General features: G+C 40.7%; 1 protein-coding gene across 2 annotated transcripts in view; it reads right to left on the minus strand.

Annotated features, from left to right (window-relative positions):
• Positions 1–25,831, minus strand: part of LOC126198256 (zinc finger protein 236-like) — a 230,228-nt gene that overhangs the window by 131,617 nt on the left and 72,780 nt on the right. For both annotated transcript variants that reach the window (XM_049934706.1, XM_049934707.1), the window contains exons 10-14: positions 21,733–21,878; positions 17,377–17,566; positions 17,081–17,198; positions 16,833–16,965; positions 14,742–14,881 (exon numbers count right to left, since the gene is read on the minus strand). In XM_049934706.1, the coding sequence (XP_049790663.1) occupies positions 14,742–14,881; positions 16,833–16,965; positions 17,081–17,198; positions 17,377–17,566; positions 21,733–21,878 (727 nt within the window). The remainder of the gene's footprint in view (positions 1–14,741; positions 14,882–16,832; positions 16,966–17,080; positions 17,199–17,376; positions 17,567–21,732; positions 21,879–25,831) is intronic.

Raw genomic sequence — 25,831 nt, forward strand, 5'->3', positions numbered from 1 at the left:
ACAACAGGCAAAAGTTAGTACAAATTTGCACGTCTGTAAAAATTTCAATGTGTAAAGTATACAACTACCACCATCATACTTTAGCAAAAGATCTTGCCGGGTATCAGACTAAATTCTGGTCCTATGTGAAATCGTTAAGCGCGTCAAAGGCTTCTATTCAGCCACTTGTTGGCCGGTCTGGTGGGGCACTAGAAAATAATAAAAAGAAAGCTGAAGTTCTAAATATCACTTTTAAGAACTCATTCATGCATCAGACAAACATGTCATCATTTTGCCACCGCACGAACTCCCTTGCAGAGGATGTAGTAACAGGCATCCCTGGCATAGAGAAGCAACTGAATGTGCTGAAAACAAATAAATTGCCTAGTCTGGATGGAATCCCAATTCGATTTTACAAAGAATACCCTACGGCATTGGTCCCTTAGACAATTTTCATTTATTGCGAATCTCTCCCCCAGCGCAAATCTCCAAGTGACAAGAAAAAAAATCACAGGTGAGTCCTGTATATAAGAAGGGTAAAAGACCGGACCTGCAAAGTTACGAACCAACATCCTTAATATTGGTTTGCTGCAAAATTCTTGAGCATGTTCTCAGTTTGAATATAATAAATTTCCCTGGATGGAAAGCTTCTGTCCACAAATCGGCACACTTTTACAAAGCATTACTCGGTGAAACTCTGCTTGCCTTTTTCTCACACAATATTCTATTAACCATGGGTGAAGGGGAACAGGCAGATTTCAAAAAAAGCATTCTGACACAGTGCCCCACTGTACACAGGAACACGAGCATACAGGACAGGTTCTGAGGTGAGCGAGTGGCCCAAAGACTTCTTAAGTAGTAGAATCCAGTACAATATCTTCGACGGCAATTTCTCATCAGAGAGAAGGGTATCATCAGGAGTATCCCATGGAAGTGTGATATGGCCGCTCTTATCGCCTACACATAAATGACCTGATAGGCGAGTTGAGCAGCAATCTGCAGCTGATTGCAGAAGGATGCAAAGAGGATGCAAGATGACTTGGACAAAATTTCTAGTTGGTGTGATGAATGGTAGCCACCTCTATATGTAGAAAAATTTAACGAGTACGAAAAACAATCCTATAATGTTTGAATACAGCATTAGTAGTGTGGTTCATCTGCACAGAAGGATGTACACAGAACACTAGTGCGTCCCTTTCTTGAGTACTGCTCAAGTGTCTGTTATCCCTACCAGGTTGGATTAAAGGAAGAGAAAGCAACTCACAGGTGGGCTGCTAGATTTATTACCAGTAGATTTGATCAATACATAAGTGTTATGGTGATGTTTCCTGACCTCAAATGGGAATCCTTGAAGGGAAAGCGATATTCTTTTCAAGGAACACTACTGAGAAAATTTAGAGAACTGGCATTGGAAGCTGATTGCAGAATGATTCTACTACCGCCAATTTACATTTAGCGTAAGGATCACGAATATAAGAGAAATTATGACTTGTACTGAGGCATATAGACAGTTATTTTTTCTTCACTCTGCTTGCAAGTGGAACAGGAAAGGAAAGGGCGGGTAGTGGTACAAGGTGCCCTCTGCCATGCACTATACAGTGGCTTGCTGGGAGTAATTAAATTTCCTCATGAGCCGTGGCTGGCCCTCGGTTGGCTAGTACCGGATACCGACCAGATGCCAACACTGACCCATGCCCTGTTCATGTGTTGCTGGGTAAACTCCACTCTCACAATGGCAATTCTGCCCCGGTGACACTCTGCCATGCACTATACAGTGGCTCGTTGGGAGTAATTAAATTTCCTCATGAGCCGTGGCTGGCCCTCGGTTGGCTAGTACCGGATACCAACCAGATGCCAACACTGACCCATGCCCTGTTCATGTGTTGCTGGGTAAACTCCACTCTCACAATGGCAATTCTGCCCCGGTGACACTTTGGCTTGGCGTCAGTGACAAGGTAAAGATCCAGAATAGTGCCAACAGAAGCACCCCATCAATCACGAGGTTGGTAATGGTTAAGAGAGGGACGGTGCGAACTGGACTAGGCAGTGGAGCCTAGAGCACTGCCTCTCTTACCAGCCATCTCTTGACCCGAACAGACGTTAATTTCCTATCCTCTTGGACAGCCTTGTCCATTCAGTTTACTGGTGGTCTTCCCAGACACTGATGTATCCATTAGCCTTTACCAATAATGCTTGAGAATCGGAAAGTTTAACAGCATGTATCATCTGTTCTTATTTCATCCATCCTCTTAATCGGATGCCCATTAGATCCTGACCACAGTTACATAAGACAACTTGTACAGGCCACTAACAAGGACCAAAAAATTTATCTCCCTATATATTTACTGTGTTCCTACTATTTTTAATTGCACTGAAACTGATATTTTATGAAGCAACACAGTTATATATGGCCAGTGCACTACTGTTTTAACTTTCCATAAGCCTCATTAACAGTTTGCAGGCAAACCTCCACATACTGCTACAATAGTTTACTATTGAACATTTATGAGCAGTAAAAACCTAATCACAAAGTTCACAGCTCTTGAATAATAGAAAGGTACATATGGAGCATGGCCTAATGGTGTAACACTTATTTCAGAGTTAAGTTGAAGCATTATTGTTGTTCTAACGAACACAGGTTTCTCGTCTGAAACTAGGCTGTGGACTGACTGTCTCGGCACGAAAAATCGGGTTCATTTATATCCTTACAGTAATAGGTGCTGAAACTACACACTGTTCGAAGTTAAATTAACAGAAATTACAATTAAAACTTTACTCATTAAATTAACTGAATACATCGAAAAATTGGTTCTTTTTTTTACAGTTTCTTCTACTACAAGAGTTATGCCAAATTATTTGTTTAATCATAAAATTAACAAATATCATTATGCAAACAATGCTTTTGACAATACTGTTACTTACTTTGGAACTAATTAAGGGCTAGCTTTGCTAACATGTTTTCAATTAGAGCCAAACAGATACTTTAAGATTACTACTATTTTGTCTTCCAAATGTTTATAATTACTATAGAATTTATATTTGTTTATAAGTCAACAACAGAATTTAAGTTACGAAACAATTACTGATTTCACCCTATAACAGAGTTACTAACTAGGAATAGTCAAAATAAATTATAAGATCAATTACATACATAAAACTAAGCACAAAATTAGATCTGGTGTTGTAATCTTTACAACTGAATGCCAATCTATCTCTTTTATGAAAATGCAGATTATATTCACGTATGTTAATGGTTATTAGTTAAAAGTGAAAAAACCAATTCAAACGACGCAGATAGCAAAACAAGAGAGGAAGTAAAAATATCCCAGCTTGCTTCGTCACAAGGTAAGTGAATAACATTCTTACAATTGGATGATAAGTATTTCATAGTGGCCAGAATGTCATCCCTCAGCACAGGTTTCAGCATTTGGCAAACAGCACAACTACAACAAATCCACGCTCAGCACAGAATGCAGAGAGCATCCCTGAAGCTATGAATGGGTTAAGAACAAATATTAAATGTATGTGCCACAACTAAAGTGCAGCAGAGCCATATTATGGGATTAATTGTGATCTGGGGGTGTAACAGAATGGAGGGGGCAGGTGTGAAGGGTAGAAGAGCAAGGAAAGGCAAGTTATCGGATTGTCGCCTCCTCCATAGGTCTGCAAACAGAAGAGCAAGCAGGCGATTCCTTACTCTTATCTACCTCCTTACATCAGAAGAAACAACTACAGCATATTTCAAACAGTTATACTGACCCTTTGCCATGGGCCTTGTAAATCACTGGTGATGCAATGTGCAGATACGCCTGGGGGATGCTTATTTTCAACGAAGTGTATTAACATTGCATAGAAGCTATAAATATTATAAAAATGGATATAGGTATGTGTGTGTGTGTGTGTGTGTCGTCCTTTTTTTTTTTGGGCGCAAAACTGCTATGGTCATTAGCGCCCGGTCCGTGACTTAGGAAACAGTAAAAAACGAAAATGGAAACCAGCAGCAACGAGAACGAAACTCAAAAAATTGGAGAAACTAAAAGCAGAAGGAAAGCTTAAAAATTCACTACAGAAAGGGGTTGGTTGTCCCCAAAAAAAGCTTCAAATGACTGACGTCATCTCACTGGCACTAATAAACTCGAGAACGCGATCGGCCGAGCGCGTGTCATCTGCTAAAATGGACGATATATCAGGCGACAGCTGTATACGGGCGCGTAACGGAGTAAAATAGGGGCACACAATTAAAAGGTGTCTTACCGTCCACAGCTGAAAGCAGTGGGGACAGAGTGGGGGAGGATCGCCGCTTAAAAGATGTTGGTGGCTAAAAAGACATTGCCCCATCCGGAGTCTAGTTAAAATTACCTCCTCCCGACGACGCGTTCGGGAGGAAGAGGTCCAAGCACGGGGAAGAGCTTTCACATCCCGCAATTTATTATGGGGAAGTGTCGACCAATGTGCGTGCCATAAAAGAACAACACGATGACATAAAACGCTCCGTAGATTGGCGAAGGGAATCGATCGAATAGCTGGCCGAAGAAGAGAGACTGCAGCCTTGGCCGCTATATCGGCCGCCTCATTTCCACAGATACCAACGTGTCCTGGGAGCCAGAGGAACGCCACCGAGACGCCCCCCAGGTGAAGCAAGCGCAGACAGTCCTGAATCCGGTGGACCAGAGGGTGGACAGGGTAGAGAGCTTGGAGACTGAGGAGAGAGCTGAGAGAATCTGAACAGATAACATACCGTATCCGCTGATGCCGGCGGATGTATTGGGCAGCCTGGAGAACAGCGTAAAGCTCCGCAGTATAAACCGAACACTGGTCGGGAAGCCGAAATCAATTTGGGGTGTTGCCAACAATATAGGCACTCCCTACACCTAACGATGTTTTCGAGCCATCAGTGTAAATAAATGTGGCTTCCTTCATTTGTGCACATAGAGCAGCAAATGCCCGACGGTAAACAAGTGAAGGGGTACCATCCTTGGGAAATTGACAAAGGTCACGAAACAGGAAGATCCGGGGACGGAGCCAAGGCGGTGCTGTATCCCAAGTTGTCAAGAAGGTTTTAGGAAAGCGGAAGGAAAGAGAATGGAGCAGTTGACGGAAGCGGACTCCCGGTGGTAGTAGGGAGGAAGGGCGGCCTGCATACCCTACATCCAAGGAGGCATCGAAAAAAATGTCATGGGCTCGATTAGCAGGCATGGAAGACAGATGGCTAGCATAACAACTCAGAAGGACTGCTCGCCGATTGGACAGCGGAGGTTCAGCAGTCTCAGCATAAAGGCTTTCCACAGCGCTGGTGTAAAAAGCTCCAGACACTAAACATAATACACGGTGGTGGATAGAGTCGAGACGCCGAAGAATAGATGGCCGAGCAGAGGAGTAGACTATGCTTCCATAGTCCAATTTCGAGCGCACTAAAGCACAATAGAGGTGGAGAAGGACCACTCGGTCCGCTCCCCAGGAGGTACCATTCAGGACACTGAAGGTGTTGAGGGATCGCAGACAGCGAGCCGAAAGATAGGAAACATGGGAGGACCAGCACAGTTTTCTGTCAAACATAAGACCCAAGAATTTAGCGACGTCCGAAAACGGAAGGTTGACAGGTCCTAGATGTAAGGAGGGTGGAAGAAACTCCTTACGTCGCCAAAAATTAACACAAACGGTCTTACTGGGAGAAAAACGGAAGCCGGTTTCGATGCTCCAAGAGTGGAGGCGATCGAGACATCCTTGAAGACGTCATTCAAGAAGGCTGGTCCGTTGAGAGCTGCAGTAGATCGCAAAATCGTCCACAAAGAGGGAGCCCGAGACATCAGGAAGGAGACAATCCATAATTGGATTTATGGCAATGGCAAACAGTACAATGCTTAGCACGCCCTGGGGTACCCCGTTTTCTTGGGAGAAAGTACAGGAGAGAGTAGTGTTCACCCGCACTCTAAATGCTAAATGTGCGCTCTGCCATAAATTCGCGAAGAAAAAGGGGCAGCCGACCTCGAAAGCCCCAAGAGAACAGTGTGCGGAGGATGCCTGTCCTCCAACAGGTATCGTATGCTCTCTCCATTTCAAAAAATATTGCTACTGTTTGGCGTTTCTGGAGAAAATTGTTCATGATATAAGTGGAGAGAGCAACAAGATGGTCAACTGCAGAACGATGCTTTCGGAAACCGCATTGGACAGGTGTTGAAAGACTGCGGGACTCCAGCCACCAAGCTAAACGGCAATTCACCATACGCTCCAAAACCTTACATACACTACTCGTGAGAGAAATGGGGCGATAGCTAGAGGGAGATGTTTGTCCTTTCCAGGTTTTGGAACAGGAACGACGATAGCTTCCCGCCATCGTCTGGGAAAAGTACTGTCGGTCCGAATTCAATTATAAAGGCGAAGGAGGTAATGCAGACTATGGGTTGATAAATGCAGCAACATTTGGATGTAGATACCATCCAGTCCTGGGGCGGAGGAGCGAGAAGAAGAGAGTGCATGTTGGAGTTCCCGCATGGAGAAAACAGTATTATAGCTTTCGCGATTTTGAGAGAAGAAAGCAAGAGGTTGCACTTCCGCTGCACGTTTCTTCGGGAGAAACGCTGGCGGGTAATTCGAAATCCCAGCAAAGTGTTGACCCAATGAGTTAGAAATTGCGATGGGGTCCACTAATGTATCACGCGCGGCAGTGAGCCCAGAGGCCGGGGAGAAACTAGGCGCGCCTGATAACCGTCGAATCCGACTCCAAACTTCCGAGGAGGGAGTGAAGGTGTTAAAAGAGCTAATAAAGAATTTCCAGCTTGCCTTCTTGCTATCGCGGATGACGTGACGGCATCGCGCATGCAACTGCTTATAGCGGATACAGTTGGCCAAAGTAGGATGGTGGCGGAAAACGCGAAGAGCACGTCGCCGCTCACGTACTGTGTCACGGCATGCTTCGTTCCACCAAGGAACTGGGGGGCGCCGGGGCAATTCAGAGGTGCGTGGTATTGAACGTTCCGCAGCTGTAAGAATAACGTCTGTAATATGTGTGACCTCATTGTCGACGCTAGGAAAGTGACTGTCATCGAATGTCGCTAGAGACAAAAAAAGTGTCCAATCGGCATGGGCAAAGTTCCAGCGTCGCGGGCGCATATATGGCAGTTGAGGCTGCAGTCTAAGGACACATGGCAAGTGGTCACTCGAGTGTGTATCATCAAGGGCGAACCATTCGAAGCGCTGAGCTAGCGGAACAGTACCGACCGAAAGGTCCAAATTAGAGAAATTTGTCGTGGAGGCAGACAAAAATGTAGGGACCCCAGTGTTGAGGCAAACTAGATCCGCTTGGTGGAAGACGTCTAGCAATAGTGAGCCACGTGGACAAGGATGTGGAGATCCCCAAAGCGGGTGGTGGGCATTGAAGTCCCCAACCAGCAAATAGGGGGGTGTAAGCTGACCAAGAAGATGAAGGAGATCAGCTCGTGCCATTAGTGTGGATGATGGAATGTATGCAGTACAAAGAGAAAAGGTATATCCAGAAAGGGAAAGACGGACAGCGACAGCTTGGAAGGAAGTGTTTAAGGGGATTGGGTGATAATGGAGAGTATCATTGAGAAGAATCATGAGTCCTCCATGGGCTGGAGTGCCTTCAACAGAGGGGAAATCAAATCGGACGGACTGAAAATGGGGGAGAACAAAGCGGTCATGAGGACGCAGCTTTGTTTCCTGAAGACAGAAGATGACCGGTGAGTAGGATCTTAAGAGGATCGACAATTCATCCCAATTTGCTCGAATGCCGTGGATATTCCAGTGGATAATGGACATAGGGTGAACAGTAAATGGAGGAATGTGACCAAGGTTGCCGTCAACTCAACGACAGCTCAGAGCTTGCGACCGACAGCATGGAATGGCATTCAGCCGAAGGCAGAAGATCCTGATCCATAGATTGTTCAGGAGCAGCTCCTGCCACCAGCGATCAGCCGGTTGATCAGCCGCCAGCAGTGCGCCTCGGCGACACAGAAGACGGCCGAGGGCGATTTCCGCCAGGTGGTGCTGTAGATGAGACACGCCTTGGCGGAGGAGGAGATGAACTGGGTTTTTTAATAGCCTTCTTGGAAACATGATGTTTAGATGAAGCAGGAACCGATGGTTGTGAAGTTGGGGTACGTAAAAAATCTTCACGAGTATGCTCTTTTTTTGAAGTCTTGGTGTCTGACTTTCGGGCTCGAGATTTAGCAGAACCCGATGAAGGGTGAGCCATAGAGTGGGCAGGCGAAAGTGGTGAGGTTGAACGGGCGATCTTTGCGCTGGCCGATCTGACGACCGTGGCACTAAAGGTGAGGTCGCAAGTCTGTGTGGCCGCCTCCTTTGTTAGCCGAGGAGAAGCAAGGACAGCGCTGTATTTTCCTGTCTGAGGCACGGTGGGCTGTCGACTGGCGAATAATTTTCGAGCAGCAAAGGTCGACACCTTTTCCTTCACTCTGATTTCCTGGATGAGCTTTTCGTCTTTAAAAATGTGGCAATCTCGAGAGGAATGGTCACCCATACAGTTGATGCAACGAGGGGATGGAGGTGGACAAGCACCCTCATGGGCATCCTGCCACACGTAACACATTTGGCCGGATTGGAACAGGACTGGCTGGTGTGATTGAACCGCTGACACCGATAGCAACGCGTAGGGTTTAGGACGTAAGGGCGAATGGAAATTATCTCATAGCCTGCTTTGATTTTCGATGGGAGTTGAACTTTGTCAAATGTCAAGAAGACAGTGCGGATTGGAATGATGTTCGTGTCAACCCTTTTCATAACTCTATGAACAGCCGTTACGCCCTGGTCAGACAGGTAGTGCTGAATTTCTTCGTCAGACAATCCGTCGAGGGAGTGTGTATAAACGACTCCACGTGAGGAATTTAAAGTGCGGTGTGCTTCAACCCGGACAGGGAAGGCGTGGAGCAGTGAAGTACGCAGCAATTTTTGTGCCTGGAGGGCACTGACTGTTTCTAAGAACAAGGTGCCATTCCGTAATCTGGAACAAGACTTTACAGGACCTGCAATTGCGTCAACACCTTTCTGAATAATGAAAGGGTTGACCGTGGAGAAGTCGTGACCTTCGTCAGACCGAGAAACAACAAGGAACTGTGGCAATGATGGAAGAACTGTCTGTGGCTGAGACTCAGTGAACTTACGCTTGTGAGCAGACATAGTGGAAGATGTAGAAACCATTGCGGAAGAATCCCCCATGATTATCAGTGTCTCCGATGGCACGCTCCTCCCTTGTGGGGGCCCTCTCTGAGGGCACTCCCGCCTTAGCTGATTGTTCACACCTCAGGTCACACCTCCCGACAAACGGACGGAGGGACCAATCGGCACTTTCGGAAGGTATCAGCTCGGGTAATCACCCCTCCCTGGGCCTGGCCGTTACCAGGGGGTACGTACGTGCCCTACCTGTCAACCCGGGGCGGGGAATCACGCGTTACCCCGTCACCGGCTATGCACGAAAATGCATGGGTCGGCCTTCAGACACGCACAGGGAGGAAGAAAGAGAAAGGGAAAAACAAAGAAAGGGAAAGGAAAGAAGAGAGGTCTCAAACGCCGCAGCGGAGAAAAGGGTAAAGAGAAGAGGTAAGGAAAAGAGAAGGACAAAGGAAGGATGAAGACATACAAGCAGAGAAGGCGAAGAATGCGTTACATTTACGAGCGTCCGTCTCCGGACGTAGGCACAAACCATACTCTCAGAGGGGGAGAAAGGGAAGGAAAGAGCCAGAGGTGAGGGGAGGGGGGGTGGGCAGGGGGCGAAGATGGGGGATAGGGAAGGATGCGGAAAAGGAAGGTATGCAGCCCGGAAAGGAAGGAGGGCCACATTAGCACGTATCCACAAAAGAGTTGTGGACCCCCTGGGGGGATGTGTCGTCCTAAAACCCTGAACCAATTTCAACCAGAATTTATGCACATATCCCTTACTGTCAGACAACAATTGCTGTGGGGGTAAGAATCACCTATCTAGCATAGTTCAGGAGACATGTCATAAATGAGGTGAGTGAAAAAGTGCTGCATCATGCATGACATTTAAATTTATTACTTATGTGCTGCTAGCTCTATCTGCAATAAATTCTGCAGACAATAACCAAATATGCTTCTAAATGCACCTACAAAATTATATCATGGTACTAAGCACAGTTTAGAAGATACAACACCATAAATACCGAGATGCGCGGAAAAAAAATGCTGCATTTTGCATGAAGTTTTAAGACATTTCTTCTTTACTACTACTACAGTCAAGTCAACTTCAGTAAGTCCCCGACATCTTGCAGTGCTTTTGATAGCTTTCAAAAGCAGAGTGAAAATGGCTTTAGTTTAAGACAATAGCAGTTCATAGAGCTATGAAGAGGCATTGCCAAAGAGACAGTTACAAAATTGCACTGTAGAAATTCAAAGTAGCTGCATCCAGAGTATAGATTCTGTTTCGTAATTTCGATGGCGTTTCCACGAATACATGAAAATGAAATTTTTTCCATAGTACACTACAAACACAGTTCGTTTCTTGTTTACGTTTCTAATAGAAAATTGGCAAAATGAATAACAGGACAATGCCAGGTTTGTCAGCTGGTACAGATATAAAACCAACACTAGAAATGGCTATGGACACAATCTACATAAAGCTCTGTAAATGGTTCTATGTTGCTAGAGGGGAAGCTGATTCTTAGTCATCCTGTACTGCAGCTGTATTGTTCTTCCGGGAAACACAAATTTCCCCACCAGAAGCACAGCTCGCTTTTCACTTTGCAGACAGACTATACCTCCTCAGCATTTCCTGTTCAGTTCTGTTACATGAATTGAGAAAGTAGCTTCACTAATCTCGTGTTTGTATAGTGGAGTCATTTTCTGTTTATTAAATGAGAACCTATTTACAGCAGTTAAGTGAACTAATACAGCAAAAAAGTTTAACAGTTGGAGCTGTCAACTGAAGAGCCTGTTCCAATTAAAAACGTGCTGTGAATACATATCTGATAACTGTCAATCTGATTGTCTCCACTATCACTGTCTGGAATATTTTTCATCCCAGCCTCATCTCTCCCAAAAGACCTACATGCTTAAATTGTCTCCCTTCGCAACAAAAGGTCTTATGGAACTCTAGGTATTTTACCAGAAGTCAAGCAAAGCATTACAGAAGATTTTTCTTCTAGACTTGGACATGACTGGTCCCATTCCATCAGATATATTCACACCCTTAGCAGGATACACTGTGCATGTGTTGTAAATGGCTCCACTCAATGTAGTCCACTCTACCAGTGCTAGCATATCCAGAATGGAAGAGATTCATGCAGTCTATCAGTAACACTATGGCAAAAGATGTGCAGCTTCTTTCTGGTCATTCATTAATTCACCATCAAGTGGCAACAACACAATGAAACAGTTTTACAATACACTATCAATGATAGACAGCAGGAAGGTGCCACATTTACCAATCCCATCCCTTTCCCACCAGCACTACAAAGATTACTGACAACATCACATTCATAAATTACACACTTATAAGCCACTGTTCATAGGAATATATTTTATATTAAGCTCATATAACAACTGCAAACAGGTATTCATTTAATAAAATGAAAATAACTCCACCAGATACTCTTCAACAAGAGCTCAGTGAAGTTATTTTGTTTGCTCATGTAAAAGAATGGACAGTGGGGACGTATAGTCAGTTTGTAAACTAAAAAGTGAGCAGCACTCATTGGTGGGGGAAGTTGCCTTTCTTGGAAGAGAGCTTCATATCCATAGAGGATAATTAACAATAATTTTCCCCCTAGCAGTGTAGAAGAGTGTAGAGAGATTTACATCGATTCTTTCCATATAAGTTCTTGCGTTACTGTTATTAGTAACTCATAACTGTATTCCATGTACAGTTAATGCACTGTGTGGAAAATAACAGATTCCCCAACAAGTCTCTAATCTGTTTCACCAGTGATTCATAAGGTGCACCACGGAAGATTCTGCATAATGCCCTGTAGTTGCTTCTTGCTATGTAATGGAGTAGGTAAGAGTGAGGAATCACCTGCTTCCTCTTCAGTTGGCAGACCTATTATAGAGGTGACAGCATGACCAAAATCCAGTGACTTGCCTTCTCACACGCTTCTACCCACCACCTTCAGTCAGTCTTACCCCAAAAACACAATTTATCCCTTAATATGACTCTACTGCACTTAGGCATGGTCCAACGTTAATATTTGTTCTTAACCCTCTTCATTTAACAATAAATATTAATTTTTTACCATACATCTAAATGATAGTGATTACTCTGCAATTCCCAATTAAGTACCTGGAAGAGGTTTCATCGTACCAGTTTCAAGCTATTTCTCTGCTGTTCCACTCCTGAACAGCACTCACAGAAAAACGAGCATTTAAATCTTTCTGCGCGAGTTCTGACTCCTCTTATTTTGCTATGATGATCATTCCTCCCTAAGTACTTAGGTGCCGACAAAACATTTTCACACTCTGAGAAGAAAGTTGGTAACTGAAATTTCATGAGAAGATCCTGTCGCGATGAAAAATGCCTTTGTTTTAATGACTGCCACCCCAATTCATTATCATATCCATGGCACTCTCCCATATTTCATGATAGTAAAAATGAGCTGCCCTTCTTTGAACTTTTTCAAAATCCTACATTGATCCTATCAAATGTGGATGCCACACTGCATAGCAATACTCTAGAAGAGGACGTACAAGCATAGCGTACACACTATCTTTAGTAAACTCGTTAAAAGTGTTCTGACAATAAATCATAGTCTTTGGTTCCCTTTCCCCACAATATTATCAATGTGATCATTCCAGTTTAAGTTATTCACAACAGTCTTTAGATTTGTGTGATTTATCGTGTATCCGAAATTTAGCGGATTTCTTTTGGTACTCATGTTGATAACTTCAATTGCCACTTTTCGCAGCACACAGATATCTTGTCTAAATCATTTTGTAATTTGCTTTGATCCTCTGATGACTTTACAAGACAGTAAATGACAGGATCATCTGCAAACAATCTAAGAGTGCTACTCAGATTGCCTCAGGAACAGCAGAAGGCCTATAACACTTCCTTGGGGAACACCAGATATTACTTCTGTTTTACTTGATCACTTCCTGTCAATTACTATGAACTGTGACCTTCCCAACAAGAAATCAGGAATCCAGTTGCACAACTGAGATGGTAGTCCACAGGCATGCAATGTGATTAGAAGTCACTTGTGAAGTACAGTAACAAAAGCCTTTTGGAAATCTAAAAATATGGAATCAATTTCACATCCCCTGTCAATAGCTTCGTGAGAATTAAGAGCTTGTTGGGTTTCACAAGAATGATATTTTCTGAATCAGTGTTGGCTGTTTGTCAATAAAGTGTCTTCTTCGAGAAAGCTAATACTGTTCGAACACAGTATATCTCACAGAATCCTATTGCAAATCGATGTTATTGATATGGGTCTGTAACTCAGTAGATTACTCCTATTTTCTTTTTTGGGTACAGGTGTGACTTGTGCAACTTTCCAGTCTTTAGGTACAGATCTTTTAATGAGAGATCAATCAATGAGGACACTTTTTTTTTAATAATCTGTGATTTTTCCATCTTCTGCCATGAGGAAACTATTATTTCTAAAGAAAAAATGAATAGAACCTTCTTTGTAAAAAGCATTATATGGTTTAATTTTGTAGTTGGAAACATCTTCGCTAGAAACTTCACCTTGTTTCTTTTAGGTTACTCAAGAAAGACATAAAAAAGTGACACCTGAATGCCCCCCACCCCAACAGTGGGCATTTTTAGTTGTAGTCATGACACTATAAAAAAATTGGTGACTGCATGAATTTTTTTAACCTAATTTTCTTTTGATTACTACAAGGGAGGGTGGAAGGTGTAAAAACTGTAAAGCGACACGAAGGCTTACAGTAAGCAGGCAGTAATAATCATGCAGCAATTATGAGACTTGCACTGGATAGACTAGCATGGAGGGCTGCACGAAACACCTCTTGGGATTTACCACACCAAGTTTTCTTTCTTTTACAAAAGTGATATATCAATATTGGTACTCTTGCACTTCTATCTAAAAATGCTTCACTATTCTTCAGGTGGTGTACAGAGGTTGATAAGAATTGAGAGGAATGAATTGTAAGGTGAAGCTTGAAGTAAGTCCATGAGGGATACATTGAAGAAGCAACTGTAAGAGCCATCCCTATAGATGGCAGGTCCCACGATCTAATGCCAAACGAGCACAAGAATTTTAAATTGCTCAGTGTTGAGAGAAATACTTTTATCACAAGAGGAAAAAGTCTCCTTACTTTTAACTGCCATTATTGTCTCATCTAGCCTTCAAAGTTTCCAAAACAGTAGCTAGCATTTGACTGTTACTTTTCCTCCCCACCTACATTATTTTATTTTTCCCTAATAAATGTACTCCGGCTTAATCCAAACCATTGTGAAGTACAATATCCATTCTATTTCCTCTCTCTTCTGTAAGTGAAAGGACATCCTACACTCCATAAAATAATGTACACGTCAGACAGTTCTTGAAGATTAAAGTATGAATTGTTATCAATACGTTAAGGCAATCTCCCCCCCCCCCCCCACCCCAATACTGTAGCACATCTAATTCAACTGATTTTGAGCAGCATATTCAGTAACCAATTAATAGTATGTTACCTATTATACATATATTACTCAGATACATAGTACATATAATTTAGTAATCTTAACATAATTAGTGCCCCCCCCCCCCCAAGCAGAAGCTTATGTGTGAAATACAGATCCCCAATTTATTATCTACATCCATTACCTTAAATGCACATTTAAGCTACTTGGTGCAGAAAACTGCTTGAGGCATATAACACAAGTGTAGTCTTTCACCCCTGTATGTGTCCTGACATGAGCAGTGAGGGTGGACTTCACAGCAAATGATCTGTAACAGTGCAGGCACTGAAACAAAAGAAAACAAGATTTGAGTCCTTTCCAATTTGTACTGATCAATACTCCCATGCATTCAATCAAATGAATATGAATCACAGCTATTATTATTGGATTTTTTATAATGGAATCAACCAATAGCCATTGTAAATTTTTTTTCATACTTTATTCTGTGTGAGGTTAGATGGAGCAATTTGGTATTAAAGTTATATGATTATCAGGTTTACGGTATCTTTACAACAAGCTGCTCATTTCAAAACTATATAGCTCAAAATGTATTTGGCCAACGACGAAGTTTTAATAGGTTATAGACACATATACTGCTAGTGGAAATCTCAAGTCACAGATTTTTCTCAATCGCCCAAAAAAAGTTCTTATGATTTTTCTAAAATAACTTTTCTCAGGCCACGATAAAAATTAACTGAAACTGTGGGTTTGTTTTGGACGTCTTTTTTATAGTTCTAAGATGCTACAACCACTGTGATACAAATTTTATGAAGAATGATATTTAAGACTAGTTCTATGAATGTGTACCAGTGGGCGCAGTGGCGGAATAAGGTGCTATGTTGCCAATCACAGGCAAACTGTTTTCCAACAGCCTGGAGGTTCGTGGCAATGATGCATTCACTTTCACAGCTGTGCACAATGTTAATTGTGAGGTCCAGCATGCACAGGATCAGTCATAAATCAATATTACTCTTTATGAAATCCCCTCGCATTGTATGGTTACAGTTGTAGCTTCTTATGACGACAAAAGAGACTTTCAAAACGAGACCAAATTTTCTGTTATTTGTTTATCCAGGGCTGAGAAAAAGTTACTTCAGAAAAAGCAGAACAACTTTTTTTGTGGGCGATTGAAAAATTCTTTAACTTGAGATTTCCTTTGTCAATATATGTGCCTATAACCTATTACAATTTTATTAACATCAGACAAATACATTTAAGATTTCTGATAATGAATAAAAAAGCATCTTACTTAATGTACCGCAAAAAATTGAAATCTATATTAATGTGAAAAGATAATTACAAGAAGTCCCATAATAAACAGTGTGAATTCTGTAATATTCCTTGCAACAATATTTTTAAAAACTTGCTGTAACAAAGTGCATTGTGATGGTATCCAATCACATACTGACTTGTATAATACTATGGTTCTACAACATAACGATAATTTGTAAGAATTCCAATCCTAAAGAAAGCAGTCGCTGATAGGTGTGAAAATTACTGAACTATCGGTTTAAGAAGTCATAATTGCAAAATATTAACAGAATAATGCAAAAAGTGGTAGAAGCTGACCTCGAGTGAGATCAGTTTGGATTCTGGAGAAATTTAGGAACATACGAGGCAATACTGACTGACTGAGATTAGAAAATGACACACTTAAAGTAGTAGATATATTTTATTACTTGAGCAGCAAAATAAATGATGCTGGTCACAGTAGAGAGAATATAAAGTGAAAATGTAGGCTGCCAATGGTAAAACAAGTGTTTCTGAAGAAGAGAAATTTGTTTACAACAAATGTGGATTTAAGTGTTAGGAAGTCTTTTCTGAAAGTATTTGTACGAAGTGTAGCCATGTATGGAAGTGAAACATGGACGATAAACAGTTTAGCTCAGAAGATAATAGAAGCTTTTGAAATGTGGTGCTGCGGAAGAGTGCTGAAGATTAGATGGGTAGATCTTGCAATTAATGAGGAGGTGCTGAACAAAACTGAGGAGAAAAGAAATTTGTGGCACAATGACACATTCTGAGACATAAAGGGCTCACCAGTTTAGTAATGGGGGGAAGTGTGGAGGGTAAAAATTGTAGAGGGAGACCAAGAGATGAATACAATTAGCACATTCAGAAGGTTGTAAGTTGCAGTAGCTATTTGGAGATGAGGAGAGAGTAGCACAAAAAACTGCATCAAACCAGTCTTCGGACTGAAGACCACAACAATAACCATAATTTATGCTAAATTTACCTTGTATGGCTTCTCACGAGTGTGTATCCGAATATGTCTCACAAGATCTGAAGGTTTCTTGAACTCCTTTGAACAGTAGGAACACTGGTGCCATCTGATCCTTCCCACTCGCCTTTGTCTAATTATATATCTCCTGTAAATTAAGGCATCCAAATTTAACAAAATTATTGAGTTTAAAAATATTGTTTCATCATATTTCTACCTCTTTTCATAAAGATATAAAAAGTGACTTTATTCTTTCTACTTACCTCACACTTCCATCAAGTGCTTTGTCTGCCAAGGTAATAAGAGAACTTTTCTGCCTTTTAGATGTTTCACTAGACTGGCTTGGACAATCTGTCTGAAGTGTTTCTTCTCTTACTGCTTCTGAAACACGTATTTGGCAAGTATGGAATCCTAAATTGTCTAGAAGATATGTTTAAAGGCTCTTAACTGACATAGGTTTCAAATGGAAACACACTGCTCATACTCAAGTATAACACATGCAAAGTCAACACTAATGTGAGGTGGTGTCTCCAGGAAAGAATTTTCAGCATATTTATACCTGGAGGAGATGTTTTATCAGATAGACCACTTTTCATTAAAGCTTGCTGCAAAATGTCTTTAGGGTCTGCAGCCTTTTCTTCAGTTTTTTTTGATGGCCCCTCTATCGCTTCTTGTAATCCTTGCAGCTGTGTCATGACAGCATTAACATTTACCTTCATGGCTTCTTCCGGATCAAGAACAGCACAAACCTGTAACGTTCAGCGCATTATTACAACCTGTCATAGTTCTTCCACTTGTATTTTGTGGCAATTATGATCAACTCAAAAGCTCATCAAGAAAACAAAAATAACATTGAATAGGGGGGGGGGGGGGGGGGGCAACTGAGAATTTAATCTATACTACGAGGGCAGTTCAATAAGTAATGCAACACATTTTTTTTCTCGGCCAATTTTGGTTGAAAAAACCGGAAATTTCTTGTGGAATATTTTCAAACATTCCCGCTTCGTCTCGTATAGTTTCATTGACTTCCGACAGGTGGCAGCACTGTACGGAGCTGTTAAAATGGCGTCTGTAACGGATGTGCGTTGCAAACAATGGGCAGTGATCGAGTTTCTTTTGGTGGAAAACCAGGGCATCTCAGATATTCATAGGCGCTTGCAGAATGTCTACGGTGATCTGGCAGTGGACAAAAGCACGGTGAGTCGTTGGGCAAAGCATGTGTCATCATCGTCGCAAGGTCAAGCAAGACTGTCTGATCTCCCGCGTGTGGGCCGGCCGTGCACAGCTGTGACTCCTGCAATGGCGGAGCGTGCGAACACACTCGTTCGAGATGATCGACGGATCACCATCAAACAACTCAGTGCTGTCACAATTGTTCACCAGTTGGGATATTCAAAGGTTTGTTCCCGCTGGGTCCCTCGTTGTCTAACCGAACACCATAAAGAGCAAAGGAGAACCATCTGTGCAGAATTGCTTGCTCGTCATGTGGCTGAGGGTGACAATTTCTTGTCAAAGATTGTTACAGGCGATGAAACATGGGTTCATCACTTCGAACCTGAAACAAAACGGCAATCAATGGAGTGGCGCCACACCCACTCCCCTACCAAGAAAAAGTTTAAAGCCATACCCTCAGCCAGTAAAGTCATGGTTACAGTCTTCTGGGACGCTGAAGGGGTTATTCTGTTCGATGTCCTTCCCCATGGTCAAACGATCAACTCTGAAGTGTATTGTGCTACTCTTCAGAAATTGAAGAAACGACTTCAGCGTGTTCGTAGGCACAAAAATCTGAACGAACTTCTCCTTCTTCATGACAACGCAAGCCCTCACACAAGTCTTCGCACCCGAGAGGAGCTCACAAATCTTCAGTGGACTGTTCTTCCTCATGCACCCTACAGCCCCGATCTCGCACCGTCGGATTTCCACATGTTTGGCCCAATGAAGGACGCAATCCGTGGGAGGCACTACGCGGATGATGAAGAAGTTATTGACGCAGTACGACGTTGGCTCCGACATCGACCAGTGGAATGGTACCGTGCAGGCATACAGGCCCTCATTTCAAGGTGGCGTAAGGCCGTAGCATTGAATGGAGATTACGTTGAAAAATAGTGTTATGTAGCTAAAAGATTGGGGAATAACTTGGTGTATTTCAATGCTGAATAAAACAACCCCTGTTTCAGAAAAAAAATGTGTTGCATTACTTATTGAACTGCCCTCGTAATATTACAAATGCATAACTAGCTCTGTGGAGACATTAAGTCATAGACAGGCACAAGAAAGACTGCTAAACCAATGAGCATGGAAACAACAACTCATACATATGTGATGCTGTCTCTGGCTGCTGAGGCCAGACTGACCTGGCAGTCTGGTCTCAGCAGCCAGAGACAGTTGTCATGTACGTATGAGTTGTTGTTTGCAAGAATGTGTGTATGTATGTTGTCTAATTCAGAACAAGGCTTTCTGACCGAAAGCTTACTTGTTTAGCAGTCTTTCTGTTGCGCCTGTCTGCAACTCTGTATCTCCACTATATGGTGAGTAGCAATCTATCCTTTTCATAATATTGTCATTGTTCCATCCTGGATTATCTATTGTTTGATTAATTAGCTCTGTTATGCTTTTACGATTAAACTGCTAAACTGTCGATTTAATTTGTTATAGAGATAGCGAGCATGCTGAAGAATAACATACACTATTTTAGAAATTGTTTAGTAAAACTATATTTACCGATTTGGAAAATATAGTGTGAAATATGGAGACAACTACTCTTTGAGAAAGCTAGTGACTTTTTAGCTGTCACATTTATGAAAGTTTTTTTTCATAATATGATTCAACATTATGAATACAATGCTTATTCAATCCTAAAAGTTTTAAACTCTTACTTCCATACTAACATCAGTCAGAAGCCCATTGAATTTTAGCCGCTGAACTGAGACACTCTAAGACTCACAATGACAGCATCATTTAAATACTGTACAATAAACAGAGAGTTATTGTACGTTTACATATTGAATGAGGGAGGCTTTTAGTGAGTCTGTATTTGATTATGACGTGCTAGTGCAGCTGCAGGTAACAGGCAGACATGTGGTCTTGTGGGCCAGTCAACATGATATTGCTGCTATTCATGCCCGACGCAGCACCTCCACTGCATTACATGCAGTTGTATTTCATTATGGCAAGTTAATGGGGGAGAAAACCTTCCACCTTTTCACAGTATTTTTACACCAATGAGTGATTCAGCATACACAAGTACACTGACTTCACAGCAACTATCCGTCAAGAGATTGGAGCAGAGTTTGGTGAATTGTTCATCAAAAACTCCTACTATCAGATGTCAAATGCACTCGATTGGATGTAAACTTAGGGAAGGTTGTAACTTGGGGAAGGTTGTAACTAGAGTCATGCTGCACAATATCAGTCTAATACCAAATCCTCTCTGAAGAAAATATCAGTTACAGATACCCTCAACACAGATTCATTTGTTCTGATCAAAATGCAATTTGGTCATGGAGAAGGAAGAAACTGGCTTTAATTGCCAAGGTAAGCCCTACCATGATCAACTGGAACGTCATTTTACAACTGAACTTGTGCACATTCACAGAGACAAAACACCAGTGGTACATTTGGTACAGGGATCGTTTCACTCACCAACTATCTATCACTGGGTCTTGGGTTCGATTCCCAGGTGGATCAGATTTTCTCTGCTCAGGACTGGGTGATGCATGTGTGATATGACACTAATAATCAATATCACAATGCATGTTGTGAAGGCTTTTTTGTCACATTGCCTACAACATCTGGATTCTGAAGATGGGCAAATATAAGGTTGTAACAGGCAGTTGTTCTAAGATAGTGCGGGGTAAAAGAAGATTTAAAGAAAAAAGCAGTGTAAAATATATCATTTTTTCTCTCTTTAAATACAAAGTAAGTTTTTCAAAGCATGTCGTCCTCCAGCCACTTAAATCTTTTCAACACGGAATTCACTGCAATGGACAGAATGCATTAAAATCAACAAATTCTGATGATAAAGATACAGAAGTTTCACTTCACTCAGTTTTCATGTGCTCCTCTGGTACTGCAACAAAGGAACACAATATACTCTCACACAAAATAAATACTATTGCTGCACAACAGATTCCGAGCTATTTAACTGGTGTGGCTATTTGAAAATAGACTTCCAATGGCACTCATTTTGAATGAAATTACGTGGAATGCAACTAATTTAAAACAACTTACTATTGCATGGTTTCATGGACATGTAGAAAGAAAGAAATTAGACTAGGGAACATCAGATCTTCAACACCATCATCAACAACAAATGGAAAATTCCTAAATGGAATTGAACATTTGTTACATAAATGGTTTGCTTCATATTTTGTTATATCAATAATAAAACCATAATCATTAAATTTTACATTACATGCCATGTAAGAGAAAGCATCACCAATACAAAATTGATATTGTAATGTTTTTTAACCCAATGGCTGCTGTTCAATGAAAGATAGTTAAGGGATACCACTTTCTGCAATCTTCCTCAGCAGTCTTTAATAAAACCATAACTAGCAATTTTAACAGTATCTGATGTTGCAGGTGAGCAAGTACACATGCGTACTCATGCATACATGATGTGCGCATGCACCCATTCATATGTGCACATTCTCTCTCTCTCTCTCTCTCTCTCTCTCTCTCTCTCTCTCTCACACACACACACACACACACACACACACACACACCTCTTTTTGTAAATGATAAAAGTGAATCAGTGACAGTGTGTTCACGAGATACACTGATACACTGCATCAAAACAGTTTTTGTGTTTACTTACCAAGATTATCAATTGTTTTTATCACATTAACATTTAACAATATATATTCACAGCAACAATATCTCTAATAACAGAAAATTAATACATGCAGCTTACCCTGTAGTCTGAACAGTGCATACGGCTCATATGCGCATTCAGACTTCCCAGTTTCTTGAAGACGCACGGGCATTCCATACATCTAAATACTTGCTCACCTGACTGAGGTATTGCATGAACTCTGAGTACATGAGCATGGAGATTGCCTAAAAGAAAACACGAAATACTGTAACAATCAATAAGCTTCAACACAGGGTATTTTATGATAACAACATGTAGCACAAAAACTGTGTTAACAGATGTAATTTCAAGTGTTCAATAAAAAAATCTGAAAAAGATGTGTCACTGTTACAGTGAATATAGTTACTAGCAAATGTGTGTGGTGGTTTACTCTTCAGTCCAGAGAATAGTTAGGGGCAGTACTCTACACTAGTCTTTTCTCTGTAAGCCTCTTTGTCTCAATGTAACTAGTGCACTCTACATCAATTTGAAGCTGTTTACTGTGCTCAGGATTCACCTACATCTAGATAACCATTCTGCAGTTCACACTTAAGTGCTTAACAAAGGTTTCATCAGAGCACTTACAGACTATTTCTCTACCATTCCACTTTCGAACAGCACATGGGAAAAACAAACAACTAAATCTTTATGTGCCAGCTCTGATTTCTCTCATTTTAAGCCTCTTTACAAGAAGGGGGATATAGAGATACTGTCAAATTAGCGACCATTTCACTTTTATTGGCATTTTCAAAAATATTTGAAAAGATCATGTTCTAGCATCTTTTAAGCATCTGACTGAAAATAATATATTGTCCAAGTCATAGGTTGGGTTCCTTAAGGGTTTCCAAGTAGAGAAGACTCTTTACATGTACAGTGAGAATGTACTTAATTCATTAGATAACATATAGAGGCTACTGATATTTTCTGTTACCTGTCAAAAGCCTTTGACTGAGTAAATCACACATTCTCTTAAATAAATAAGACTATTATGGTTTCACTGGCAGTGCTGCAAAACAGTTCATGTATTACCTAACTAGCAGGAAACAAAGAGTGTAGTGGCAAAATAACTGTGGCATAAGCAATTAGTCTTCATCTGATTGGGAATTAATTATATGTGGTGTTCCTCAAGTCTCCATGCTTTTTCTTGTGTACGTTAATGACCTCTCACCCATTACTTTGCCAGATGCTGAGTTTGTTTTGTTTGCAGATGATAAAACATTCCAATAAATAGCATGTCAAGTATAGATTTAGAAATGACTGCTAATCAAATTTTAACTGACATTAATTAACTGTTTGAAGCTAATTCACTGTCATTAAACTCTGAAAAGACCCACCATGTAAAGTTCACAACCTATACAAGATTTTCTTCCAGCATGTGTATAACTATGACAACATGCAGATAGAAGACGCTGACAGTGTTAAATTTCTGTAATCACAATTCAATAATACAATTGGGAAGAGCATATCACAGAATTGATGAAACACCTAAACGAGTCTGTATCTGCAATGCGAATGATGTCAGATGTAGGAGACATAAATTTAAAAAGACTTTGATACTTTTCTAACTTTCATTCAATTATGTCCTAAGGGACCATATTTTGAGGTAACTCATCAGACTGAGCAGAAGTTTTTAGAATGCTAAAGCATTTTTAATGAACTTTGTTGTAAATAATGTGTGTCTATTTTAAACCAATAACTCAACACAGAGTATCAATACTAGGAATAAGAGCAAGCTACATAAAGACCTAAAATCACTTACCTTGGTCCAAAAAGGGGTCCAATATTCAGGAACACACCTTTTCAATAAATTGCCAGCAACCATTACAACGTGGATTCTGATAAAGCACAGTTTAAACAGTGTTCAAAAGACTTTTTGTTAGGCAACTCCTCCTACTCTATAGATGAATATCCTTACAGGGACTGTTAGACCAGCTTAAGTAAAAATGTCTGTTAAGATTTCAGTTTTGACAGCACTTGGCCACAACAGACAAGATTAGGTATTTTGCGTATGGTAAATTTATTAAAAGTGCATAACTATGTTTCATTCTAAAGCGTATTACTTCTGTAAATACTGTATTATCAACTTCAGTTTATTGTAACATTTTCACATATTTTGACAATCTCCTGAGTAATGATCACAGAAGTGAATTATATTCAAATGTTCTCTTTCCCTTTAATTTTGTGTTTTATTTTATTTATACTTTCTGACATGTTCCACACCCCTGAGAGTCGACTCATTTCATGGTCTATGGAACAAAAACCAAATCTAATCTAATCTTGTTACAATACCGGAGAATGTATTGTTACATTCCATCCTGGTTTTTCCATTGTCTAATCTTGTTACAATATTGTTTGTTGTTTAGCTGTAGAACAGAGTACGGTTACAAATGTGTGACATGAAGTTGTAATGTTTTTATGTGTATTCATTACTGATGTAATTATAGAATATGACACCTGGTTTTGTATGCATAAAGTAAAAGAATACAATAATTACAATATTTTTAACATCATACTTGTGCCTGGAAATTACTTATGATCGAAATTAGCTAATCACATGATTTAAATAAAGAATGTTTACATTACAGCCTACAATGGACCATGTTTTTTTTTCATAAATTCATTACCATGGTTGCTTTTCCCTATGTCAGTGTGCGTCAACAAAATATTTCTGCATTTCGAGGAGAAAGTTGGTGATTGTAAGTTTGTGGAAAGACCTTGCCACAATGAAAAACATCTTAGTTTTAATGACTGATATCCCAAATTGCGTATCACATGTCACACTCTCCTCAATCTTTTGCAATAATACAAAAATTAGTTGATCTTCTTTGATGTCCTGCATCAATCCTATCTGATAATAAGGATCCCATACTGTGCAGCAATACTCCGGAAGTGGATGGACAAGAGAAGTGTAAGCAGACTTTTTACTACATTTATTGCATGTTATAAGTCTTCTGCCAATAAAACACAGCATCTGATTCACCTTAGCCAGATCATTTTCTATGTGATGGTTTTAATTCAAGTTGTTCGTAATTGTAATCTTTATGTATTTAGTTGAACTGACAACCTGCGGAACCTGTCTACATTTTCTGCTGCCCTACTTTTCCCTCCATCGCCAAATTAACCATTCTTTGTTGTCTCAGAATATTTTATACGAACTTCGTTTCTTCTAATCAAGTTACGCCAAAAAGCTTTTTCTTTTCCTCTCCTTAATTTGACTCAGCACCTCTTCACTAGGTACTTGAGCAACCTACTAAACCTTCAACATTATTCAGTGGCACCACGCTTAAAATGTTTCTAGTCTCTTCTTCATGTCCGAAATATTTACCATCCACGTTTCACTTCTGTGCAAGACTACACAACAAATGCCTTCAGAAAATACTTCCTAACATTTGAATTTATATTCAGTGTCAAAATTTCTCTTTTTCAGGAATGCTTGTCTTGCTATTACTAATCAGAATTTTACATATGCTTTTTACTTCTGGCACTGTCAATTATTTTGCTTCCCATATAACAAATTCCTCACTGTGTGCAGGCTTAAAGTAGTGTTCATCTACATACATAAGAAGAAGCGGACACTAGAACCTGCTTTGAATGTTGAAAAACTAGGAGAAATGCTACTAAAGCATATTATGCTATAGAAATCAAAAACAGTTTTGAGGTCCTGGAGACCCTGGAAGCTAGAGAGAATGGGGAGGAAAAGTGGAAAGAAATAAAGTCTACAGTACTATGTGTAGCGGAGGATATATTGGGAAGAAAGAAGAAAATGAAGAAGATGAAATGGTTCAATGAGACATGCCAGAAGGCTATAGAAAAGAGAAGGAAGATGAGGGAAAAGTGGCTACCCGACAGGGAGAATGAGCACAAAAGGGAACATTTTATCAACGTCAGAAGGGAGACAAAGTGAATCCTAAGAGCAGATAAGAGAATATATCTAACCAGTTTGCTAGAACAAGTTGAGGCAGAGTGCCAAAACAAAAATTCAAGGCAATTCTTCCAATACATAAAAAATCAGAAATGTGAATTTCAGAGCCCGACTTTTTTCATTAGAGATAGGAGTGGCAACTTGATAAATGACAAGGAAAGAATTGTATAAAGATGGAAAGAATACTTCTCAGAACTGTTGAATCGCCCAGACCCAGATGAGATGTTAGCTGCAGAC

Source organism: Schistocerca nitens, chromosome 1, assembly GCF_023898315.1.
Source record: "Schistocerca nitens isolate TAMUIC-IGC-003100 chromosome 1, iqSchNite1.1, whole genome shotgun sequence".
Taxonomy (NCBI): Eukaryota; Metazoa; Arthropoda; class Insecta; order Orthoptera; family Acrididae; genus Schistocerca; species Schistocerca nitens.